The 12,205-nt window shown below is 45.3% G+C and overlaps 1 protein-coding gene across 1 annotated transcript in view; it reads right to left on the bottom strand.

Annotated features, from left to right (window-relative positions):
* Positions 1 to 900: 900 nt before the first annotated feature.
* The window catches only part of pcdh1a (protocadherin 1a), a gene marked incomplete at both ends in the record, with an annotated part of 45,578 nt that continues 34,273 nt past the window's right edge, over positions 901 to 12,205 (bottom strand). The window contains one exon of the mRNA XM_083665121.1: positions 901 to 1,271. Within this exon, the coding sequence (XP_083521247.1) occupies positions 901 to 1,271 (371 nt within the window). The remainder of the gene's footprint in view (positions 1,272 to 12,205) is intronic.

Raw genomic sequence — 12,205 nt, 5'->3', positions numbered from 1 at the left:
GGGGGGAGCTGTGGCCTAAGTGGACTGTTTCCACGAGGTGAGATAGGTCACAGTGCTAAGACTCAGTGGAACACACATTGTCAGATTAGATGCTGCCACACATTTCTCCTCACTGGCTGAGGAGCTCTCCAGGGAGCATGAGGTAAAGGCCATGGCTCTCTCATGATTGGGGGTCACAGGTGTGAGTGATTGTGGGTAGCGTATGAGATTCTATCCAAGAGCCTTTCACACTGTCCATCCCAGCTTCTGGAAATGTTTCAATCAAGTTTAAACAGCAGCAGCAAAGAAAAGCTCAAATGCTAAAATTCTGAGGCTATTTTTATCGGCGTGAGCCAGACAGAAATATATACAGTATACACCATTCAAATGTATTTACAGCACTGTACATTAAGAAAGACCATTCCATTTGATTGATAATGTTTTTGATTAAGTCCACCCTCAGGGCTTCAACGCTTCTCTGTTGGATGTTATCTGGTTATGGCACTAAAGCACTGATCACACTTTTGAAGTTCCAGAGAACATTCCATGGGCTTAGTTAAGTAAATCAATAGTTATTCAGGGACTTTCTTCGATATTTATTTGTGATCTTACCTCGACTGTTTATCCAATGCTTCCAATGCTTTCCCAGAAAATATAAATAAATAAATACATTAACTTATAAATGAACTAATAATCATTAAATAAATGAATAAATAAACAAAATAAATACAAATGAAAAAAAAAAACCTCATATTGCACATACCACTGATCCCATGAATCACAGCCTTTCCATTCCAAATTAGCATTTGTGTCCATATTTGGACATTTCAGATCCACTAAGAGCCTGTTTCTCTTTTTTTTAAGTGGGTGTGTCTCTGTGGCCTCTCTATCTGTGCACCAGATATGGAAGGTGTTGGTTTCTCACAGGTATATCTCTCTTTTCGGGGTGTGGCTAGGTGGGGAGGTGGGCTGGAACTCAGAGGCCACGCTCAGGGGCACCTCCTCCAGGGGGGAGTCCTGGTTGGGGGCGTGGCCACCATTGGAATAGGCACTGCGGGAGGGTGGGAGGCGGGCCCGGTGCTCCTCTCCACCCAGCCTGGCGCTCCCATTGGCCAGGCGTCCCAGGCTCCCTCTCTCCTGGTAAGGCACGAAGGTGGAGAGTTTGGGGGGGTTCCTGGTCTTGCGCACTGGGGAGGGCTGCCCAGGCATCCAGCAAGCATCTGAGTGACCCAGCTCACTGCACTCCTGAGTGCAATTCCCTGTCATGGCCACATCAGGAATTGAACGCATATCTGCAGGGGGAAAAAAGAGAGAAAAGAACCATGTTCAACAAGGTTCAAGCATTTATAAACACAAATACTCAAAAATAGGACATTTCACTGCAGGCTTCTTGGTATGAAAAAAAGTTATGCTCATAACTCTAGGTTTGTATCTCATTTACATCTTTTTAGTCATGTAGCATATCTAGAGAAACTTACAACATGTATATTTGCCTAAAGTAAGTGAAACACCTGAACATAACAGTCATCTTACGGTAAAACTAAGAACACTTTCTAGTAGCAGTCATAGTGCTAGAGAAAAGGGAGAAAACATTTTTGGTGTTTGTTTGTTTGTTTGTGCAATGCCCAGCCTACGGTGAAGAAGACCCTACATCTCAGTTCACAATTCAACTTCTTTGCAGTTGTTGCTATGGACTGTGCAGCTGTTGCTATGTAGCGGTTGCTATGCACTGTGCCATGGGTGCAACAGTATGTGCAGTCCAGTGGAAGATACAGTGTGAGATGCAGTGATGTGCCTACGTGTACAGTGTTCTGTACAGTGGTTGCAACGCATTCTGCAATAATTGCTAAGTACTTTGTGATGGTTGCAAGTGCGTGTCATGAAGTGATGGATATATGCAGTGATTTCCCTGTTGTTGTTGTTGTTGTTGTTGTTGTTCTGTTGCGTTCTGTGCAGTCTAGTGATTGCTTTGTGTTGTATGTAGGTTACCACGCAATGTGTCATGGGTGTAAATGGTGTTTCTGAAGAAAAAAAAAAGAGGGGTAACACTCAAACACGCATGCATTATCAGACACACACAAACACACACACACACACACACACACACACACACACACACACACATACACACACACACACACACACACACATACATAGAATGCTTTATGAGGCTCCACAGGGAACCTTGGGCCCTCAGGCCAAACCCATTGTGGTATCCATTGTGGTATGGGTTATTGACTGACAGGTCTAAAATGAGTCCATGTCCCTGATTGTTATCCATTTTCCATTCCACCATTCCTAATTAATTAAATAGGTCCACAACCTAGTGACCTAATTTCACAGCATAGTCGATAGTGTACATATATACCCACGCTAATATTTGGGCCATGCACGTCACAGAAAAATGCATGGTACAGTATGGCCACTAAGACACTGACAACAAACCCCTACTCTAAGCCATTATGTACTGTAGCTTGAAAACAACTATGATCACAAAACACAAACAACAGAAAAACTGTGATTTTAGCCGTCTCTGCTTTACACCGAGAAAGAGGATCATGCAGAGAAACACTTCAATGTGTTTGTCTGAAATCTGCGGATGGCAGGCTTTAGGCCTGCTGAGAAGCCCAGGGGACACCATCCCCACCAGCCCGGTCTGTACACACAGCTAGCTCTAATGCAATCATTAGGAAAGAGTTCAGGGCTTTTTTTACCTGCACAACAGAGTGGATAGAAGCCTTGTATGCTCTTCTACACAAAGCCACTAACGCTGACCCCTTTTACCTACTTACATCTCCCTAAAACACAGCATGCACTGCTGAAACAAACAACCCCCAAAATACAGTACACTGCGGACAGTACATCAAAGGACTCCACAGTAGGTTAAAGGAGCAGCCAAAGACGGAGAAGGGGGATTTTTCTTCTACTCCAAACCTGTTTTCTCCTGGAGTGGAGCCTGGAATAAATCTGCTGGAGGTCTGGAACAAACCCTTTAGAGTTCACAGTCCCATGTGTCACGGATGGGGAGTGCAGCTCCAAGAGGCAGTGAGCAGGCAGCCCAGAGAGACCACATGGACAAACCACAGCACTGGCAGGGGCAGTGGCTTTAACAGGGTAGCTGATTGGATTTAGTGAGCAGGTGATTGAGTTTTGTAAAGAGGTGAGTCCGTGCCATTTTTTTTCCCCCTTTCTGCAGAGCGAGTCCTGGACCCCCAGATCTGGAGACAGTCTGCCCACATGGCCCCTTTATTTAGTTTACTCTTCATTTAACAGTACAACTACCCGTTCCATATGTTTTTTCCGATCTATGTCATCAAAGCACAATTCGAAAATCAGACGCATTAAACCGTGAACAAACCGAGTCCCACCTCAACCACATTCAATCCTCTCTGATTCACTTTGTCTTTGATTCCAAGTGCACTTCCTCCACACTGGTGTACCGTGCTGGCCACAGTAACATTATGGAGTGGGGGGTTCTTGCAGAGCTTAACTCCCCAGCTGACAGACACATGTGAGGAGTGGGTTTGCATGCTGCTTGCATCAGGATGCCAGTAGGAGGTGTTGGGTGTCTGAGGCAGGCTTCCTCTCTGTCTGATCCCCTGCCCACAGGCATGGGCGGGGGGGAAGCTGCTCTTCCTGAGATTTCACACTGCTCCTCTCTGTTTGATTGCAAATGCTGCCTCTCCCCAACGGCTGCTTTCCAGTGTGTGCCACAGTGATCTGATCGATGGGAAGCAGACATGTGAGACCGATAGTTCACAGAGAGAGATGGTGAAAGAAGAAAGCTCAAGAAAGACATTATGGCTATGGAGTGACTCATGTGTAGTCTTAATGATATTAGTTGTGTGGTTAATGCATTTCAAATGTGAATGAAATAATCACTTAAAGGAACCCCCACAGAAAGTGGAGAGCAGAAAATAAAATATTCCTACATATATCTTTACATACTCCAGGCGTTCTAAATATAGAGACGGGGAGCCTGTTATCAAACCACAGTGTGAATACATTTTGACTATCTGTTCATGCATAGTGGGGAAAATGAACAATAATCCTTGGTCTTGTGTTTGTTTGTTTTGACATGATACATTGAGCCTGTTTACTGAAGTATTCATAACAGTTCCCTTCAGTAAGCAGTCTACCTGACACTTTTTCTTGAGGAACCAAGACAAGGAAAAAATGTGGCTACACACACACGCATGCACACACGCTCGCACGCACACACACACACACACACACACACACACACACACACACACACACACACACACACACACACACACACACACACACACACACACGAGACAATCACTTGTTTGTGAGATATGCTATTTAGTTGCATTTTAGGACAAAGTTGTATACTTTCACGTTATATAACAGTTCCAAGAAAAGGCTCTTTGAGTGCCTGAGACACCGGGAGAGAAGCAAAGCAGCATATCCTCCCAGGACTCATCCCGGCTCAGCCTCTTGTCTTTTAGCTTCTTTTCGGAGGAGGCTTTTGTTGAGTAAAGGGAGCGCATCTCAGCCTGAAGTGAGATACTGTAGATTTCAGAGAGAGAAATATCGGATTAATAACTGAAGCCGTGTCTGGTGTGTTTTCTCGTTAATAACTACGGGGTGTAAGTGAGAAGCTCGCTGTCTGCCTCAGTAGAGTTTGTTCCTGTTGGAGGCCAGTCCTCAGCTCCCTCCTCCTGTTTGTTCCCATCTGTGGGCTAATCGCTTTCATTCAGCTCCCGGTGTTTCTGACCCACATTTATATATGAGGAAGAGAGGTCATCGCCAGGGTCCTTCAGAAAATGCCTTGAAATCCTCTCACAAAAATAATCATGAAGCTCAAACAAGTCTGTGCAGTCACACGATTTTCTCAGATGTGGCAGAACTAGGCCAAGTGAGGCGAGACAGAAAAGCTCAGGTGTTCTGCGAGGCCAAATGTTGTGATTAGATGACCTTTCAGGCGTCGAACAGAGCTCCCACCTGCCCTGCACTTGTGTTCTGTCTATGAGTGTCTAACAATGCAAGCAGGTTCCCTACTGTGTTTTTTTTCTTCTAGTTTTATCAGCATGGCATATGTTGGCTGTATTAAAACTGAAATGAGGCTGCAGTAATACTGTAGCTCCAGTATAATCTAGCTACAGTATAATAGGTCAATTATAATACTTGACTGCTGCATGATATAATTCAACTGTATCCTGGCTATAGCAGTGACGTGCAGCCAGGGTAGACAGGGTAGACAGTGCCTACCCTGTGAATATGAATTAAAAAAAAACTGTACTGTAATGAAAAAGAAATAAGAATACATGTTATCAATAGTCATGATCATAATCATGATCAAAAATAAATTTTTCGGCATGATAAAATCAGTGTGAGTGAGAGGAGGATGAGCGTGACCGCGTGGGGTGGCGGTGAAGGGGGGGAAGGCTCAATAGAAATTGTCTACCCGGCCTCAGACCTCACCGCATGTGGGCTATTGGGATGGATATGGTTTATATTTCACTGTAGTATGGTAGCCTACAGTGTGATCTAGTTATGTTTCGCAGATATTTTAAAGAGACCAAGGCATTCTCAAGGGTTTCCTTCAGTAGATGACAGCAAATTCTGTCTGACTGCAATGCTGGTATTCTCCTTGTTGAGGAGGCAGGGGCCATGAACCAGAGTGAATTGTGGGACACCCTCCACTGGCTATGAGAAAGCCTTAAAGGCCAGAGCAGCTCCATTCCTCTGTGACTCGCTGGAAATAAGGAAGTACATGTCAGACCCACACAGTTCCAGTCCCTCAAGTGCCATCCATCATTGGAGGGCAGTGCACTAGTTAGAGAATGCTTCAGCTGCTTTTGGTTCCCGTCGTACTGTGATGGAGAGTTGACCCCCAGGGCCTCTCTCTGATGCCAGCCTGAGCAGCCCAACTGGGGCGGAAGTGGATCTGGCCCGCAGCCACAGCGCGCTACCTGCTCTATGATCCCTGTCCTGTGGTGATAGTGGGCGGATGCCACTGAGACCCACAGAACACTACTCTTCTACTCTCTATTTCTCATCGTCTAATTAGCCTACCCCAACCCCTCCCTAGGACCCCCTGTTGCTGCAGTGAGATTCCCAGTTGGATCGACCCCCCCCCCCCCCACCACCACCACCACCACCCCAGCCCCATGGTTGAGAGCATAGCTAGGCTAATGGAGACATTATTCTCTCCTTCTCATTATAAACTCATACTCTCAGGCCCAAGTTCTCACACATCTCATCACTTCCAAATCTGCAGCTTCAGCTCGCCAGTCACCGCTGACAGAGTGGAGAGCAGGCACAATCCTATCCAAGCTTTTTCTATGGACACAGGAGTGATCTACTCCTCTTAAAGTAATACGTGCACACCTATAGAGCTTAGAGATAGTGGTACACTCATACACTTTGCAAGGCTTAGCGGTAAAATCAGCCATTTACGGTGGAAAGCGTGGGATTAAAATCACTTGTTTAATGTGTAAAGAGAGTAGTTATAAAAGACATGGGGGACTTAATGTGTGGCCATATCCGTGTGCTTTTACAAATAGCTACAATAATTCATAGTGATCATCTATGTTTGAAACTACAGCTCTGAAAAGGCTTATTCCTTCACGTAATTCTCATGAGGACCATTGGGCTTTTGTCAATAGAAGAAGAAAGGATTTTCAAGAACTCGATTATACAAATATTAATAAGCAGCAATGTTTGAGTCTATGATCTCACATATGATTCCCTATTCCTCTTAAACAAATAATACTGTGGCTGAAACCCAAAAGTTTTCTTTGATGAACACACGAATGAAATGGAAATTCAGAGCAATCTTCCTGTCAGGGATTTCAAATGCTACATGGAATGCAGCCAAAATTAATTTACGGTTCTGTCAAAAATGTTCTGTTATCAAGCCTGCTATCAAAGCCTTTCACAGCTAACTGGACCGACCTCACTGAATGATGAAACTTTAGGGAAATAGCTTTTATGTGCGAGAAAAGATAGTATGAAATTGGTAGCAATGGGTAGGACGTGTGTACACAAATAATGGGGGCAGTATGATGATGTGGCCGTTACAGTATGTGGCTGCAATCTGTGTCATGAGCCTTGATGCCAATCCACCATGAAGGACAATGAGCCAATCTCATATATGATACGGTCAATGGTTTGGCTCTAATACCCTGCCCTCGCAGTCCTAATGGTCTCTCTTCTCTACAGGGGGGATCATTTTACAGCCAATGCAGTATGTGGGTCGATGCATGGGATGAGTGTGTGGGATGGGGTCATGTTACCAATGACCACAGAACAGAGACAAGTCATCCAGACTCATACAGGCCAGGATCCAGACACATCCATAAATACGACCTGTGATACATCATGACTCCCATATTCAGCTCGTTGCCCCATAAACTCATCACTAAATGGGATATGGTGAATCATTGTCCGTAGTGTCAAAGCTTGTGCCAGGTTAGAGCATTTCATTCTGCTACAGTAAGGCACTTCCAGCGACCTGCTTGCTCTGCAGTAAAGACACAAAAAATAGGGGCAACAAACAGCCACAGCTGATTTCCACGGAGCACAATGCCTGTGCTAGAATGTGCTCTGTATTAAGGCCAGATTACCCATGACAACAAGCCTCTGGGGGACCCCTTGCATGGGAGCGCATTGTTCACACATTTTCACCCGGCCCCAAAAAAGCTGCCAGTCACATGACCTGTCCCCTCTAGGGTGGTGGCAGTCCCAGGATAGGCTGGCATAGGCCACTGTTCTGGGAGAGCCTGGCACAGGGCACTGCAATCAATTCTACTAACAGGCAGGGACTCTGACAAGGCCCAGCGCCATCTGTCTGAGCAAAACCATGGCCCCGCATCGCCACGCCACACTGGCACCCGGGCAAAAGCCCAAACTGGCACCCGCAAGACAAACAAGCCCCCTCAGACTCACACTCTGTCTCTCAGTCTGTCTCATTCTCTTTCTCCATGTCCCCCTCTTTCTCACCCACTGTCCATTTCCATCTCTCACTCTCTGGTTAATACACACACACACACACACAACACAAATCAGTATGTACATAACGACACCAACACCGACACCGACACATGCACCCACTCACCTGCACGCACGCGCGCACACACACACACACACACACACACACACACACACACACACACACACATACACACACACAGGTGGTAGATTGGTTGATTCCAGGATACACACACACACACACACACACACACACACACACACACACACACACACACACACACATGCACACACACACACACACACACACACACACACAGGTGCTATCTTGATAGATTCCAAGACAGGCACCACACTGAGGTATTAATGACTAACACTAAGCCGTTGGGCAGGATATGCAGAGCTTTGAAACAACCATAGTAAAAAAAATCCCTGACAGGAGTTCAAAAGAACAGATATATATATAAAGCTACATACATCATCTGAGACATCTGAGGGAAAAAAATCACACAGCATCGCTAAAGATCCTCATTATTATGCAAATGCCATTTTATTCCATTTTATCTCTCACTGGCCCATATGTGCAATAAGTCAGGAGACACAGAGAGGGGCCCATGCTGGGCAGCCAGCCACATGGAAATACCTCCATCTGGGGTGCCCAGTGTGTATGTGAGTGTGTGTGTGTGTGTGTGTGTGTGTGTGTGTGTGTGTGTGTGTGTGTGTGTGTGCGTGTGTGTACACCCTGGTACCTGTCTCCAATTCACCAGGGGTCCTCTCAGTGCCAGCCCTCATGCCACAGTCAGTGGGATGAGCACTGATCCCAGCGGGAAGCTTCACTGACCCACGGGAGAGGACATGACTGGAATACTGGCAAGTATTGGTCCGCGCTGACCCAGAGATAGGGGGCAGTGGGCCTACGGAGGGGTCCCAGTCACCCGGATAGAGGGGTCCTGACAGGGCCACTGCGGTGTCAAAGACTCGAGGTCGTGGATAATGGGGCCATGATGGGGCTCATAACTGCTCTTGTTATTGCCTCATTAGTTTGAGGCAAAAATGGGTAAATAAAAGCTGTGATCATTTCCCATAATCACGACATAAAAAAGCTGGAGGCATTTCACACACCGCATGAAACAAAATGAAAACAACACAATTAAGTGTAAAGGGAAGTGAAAGCTGTATGTTGTCACTCTTTGAGTTGACCGTTTTTCCTGATTTTCATCTCTGATTATGTCTAATAGAATAACAGATCGTATCCCTATCTAAAAATGACTAAAGATTGTTGAGAAAAGTTATATTCATGCAACGTTAGATTTTCTGAGAATTATGGCTTTGAAAGCTGTTCTTCAATGGCATTTCATTTGCCAATCTCTTTCAACTCTAGTTATGGTCAGTGTAAACTAGATGGGAATCGTGTTATCCCAGACTTTAAAGGTTTAACTGTATCACACAGTATGTGAAGTTAATTTGAAAGGAAATCAGCACTCTGAACAGTCATAATTAATCAGAATGTTTGGATAAATAATCAAAAGGACTGATGAACACTATAAGCTGTCAAGCCAGCTACTCTTCTATTTCTTAAAGTGATGTTCCACTTCTTTTAAATATGTTCTTGGTTTGGCCCTGACCCCAGCTGTAGTTGATAGCCCAGACAGTTTTTACTTACATATGTTTCTTCCATAGATACTGAGCAGCCTTATTTTGGGCACCATAGAGCCCCATTTATTCTGTAAATATGTACAAAACATCTAAGACAAAGTCTTCAGAGAGGGATTCCGTCATAATAGCAGTGTCTGCAAGGTGTTTGGACACATTTCCAGAATGAATATGACTACTCAGTGTCTATGGAAGCAACATACAGTATTTAACTAGCCTATCTACAGCCAAGGGCAGCACCAAACCAGGAAAACATGTTCAAGAAGTGGAACATCCCATTAAAAGATCTAGCGACCCCCCTCCCCCAACACAGCCTGCAGTAACTGCGTGGGCAGAGACAAGCTCATCCCACACACACACACACACACACACACGCACACGCACACGCACACGCACACGCACACACACACACACACACACACACCCACATATACACCCACATATACACCCACACACACACACACACACACACACACACACACACACACAAACACACACACAAACATACACACCATATGAATAATGCATAAAAAAACAGAGCACACATGATATACTATGGATTCTAGTATCCTTGCACTGTACACAGCACAGTGGAGAATGCACATGGGAAAAAAACCTAATGTAGAGCAACTCAGCCTGGAGTCAAGACTGAAAATAAAAAGGAGGCGGCCTACTGCTCAGGCCTACTGAGAAAGGACCGGAGAAATCAATAGCTGCAGATCATGTAGCATACAAATCAAAAATAACAAATCGTGCGAACGCTGTCTGAACCTGCTCTCCAAAGACAAGGGTCTGGTGTGAGAAGAGAATATGCTTCCATCGTTATCAGTGAATGAGATGAGTCAAAGACCAAGCACTACCTCCTGCACCACACAGTCCTTCTACCACTGGAATAGAAGAAACATTACATCATACTGTATCAAACGAGCCTTGACAAAAGAGACAGAGTGAAGCATTACTAAAGTGGCCAATTAAAAGTGAATCTTCCATACATAATTCATTAGGTCAATTGGCCTAGACTTGACAAGGCATCAACTGCATTCTTCTCGTTTTCCGCAGAGAATGTTTTGCATCTCTGAATAGTCACAGGGCTCTTCTCAAGGAGAGAAATGTTTGAGGGCTTAAGGGAGAAACAGAAGATACAGCTTTGTGCGTTAGCAAAATTAGTTCATCATCTTCTTTCCAGTCACATTTTGTTAAGACCAACCCAACCTGGGGGACAGCAGTGAGTCATTGTAAAGCGGCAAAAGCAGACTGAATATCAGTTCACCAAGCAGAGGCCACGTTGGGACATGAAATAATACACCACTGCCATTTCCACAAACAAATGCAGAAAATCCAGAGTTCACTGAACAGAAGGAGGGTATCATCATATAAACCACCGCTCCTTCTGCTGTGGGCCATAGGCACACTCTGGAAATGTAGATTTCCCATAACAAAAGGCCACCCTGCATCATAAAATCACTTCCCCGTCATTCCATCTGCAGGCCAAAGAAAGAACGCTGAAAGTCTAGGGTTCACATATTACTTTTCATCTCGCTTAAATGTAGTGACACACAGAGTCTTCACCTCCCCACTTCCCACCTGTCAATCATCTCCACAGCAGCAAAATAAAGCCCTGTGCCGGTACAGCCTGTCACCCTGTCACTCAAATTCATTCTAACAAGCAGAGAAGAAGAAAAAAAAGGGAAAAAAAACTCCCCGCCACCATTCAGGTGGAGCTGGGGAGGGCTTCCTCTGTCTCTCCCGATTCCTTTCTCATCCATCATTTTATGTGGGCCTTCTCTGTAATCTCCCTGAAGTGAAAATCACATTTTAATTAGGTCTATCGTTGGTTAGTGGTTCATCTTCCCGTCTCCCAGTGCTACGTGTTCACCCTGTGGGCTTTGCATCCCTGTCAGAGCCTCTCAGCCCCAGTTCTCTGTCAGGATCGAACAGCTCCCTCACCTCTCTCGTCTTTCCACTCTTTAACCGCTTCAGCTCCCATCAGAATCCTGTCCTCCTGCCATTGACAACAAAGCAAACCTGCCTAACAAAGTCCTTGGTTCCATAAAAGGAAGTTTTTGGTTTTTAATGCTCAGTCAATGCTTGAAAAGATCCCCCCCAAAAAAACAACACAACAACAGAAAAAGGAAAAGAGACATGCATGCATAATAGATCACACGTGAGGGAAGTGCACCAGCATATGAATGCACAAACAGGAGCCGGGCTCCACCTGTTAGCCTATCACTCATTTTCTTCCCCAACGCAGAGCGTTCCCGGGTGGAGCTGACATTTGAGTCCCTAACGCTCTTTCTCTTTCCCCCTGTCTGCTGCTGTGCTGCTGACAGCCACTCCCTACATGGGGCGAGCGAGTCTAAGGATGAGATCCACGGGAAGCCATGTTTTATTGAGATAAAAAGAAAGCAAGAGCCTCCGTATTCAGGATCACAAAGATGAAATGGAATGTTACACATGAAACCGATATAATGAGTGAAAGGCAGATTGTGTGGAGGGAAAAAGTACGGCCCAGCCAAATTCACGAAAGCAGCGCTGTCTGTATGCTGGCTCGATACGCACCCATGATTTACAGTAGTGTGGTCCAGGACTAGCAATGCTTTATGTTCAGTAG

This window comes from Argentina silus, assembly GCF_951799395.1.
Source record: "Argentina silus genome assembly, chromosome: 2".
Taxonomy (NCBI): domain Eukaryota; kingdom Metazoa; phylum Chordata; class Actinopteri; order Argentiniformes; family Argentinidae; genus Argentina; species Argentina silus.
Note: the sequence above shows the minus strand (reverse complement) of the source record. Positions and strands in the feature narration are given on the sequence as shown.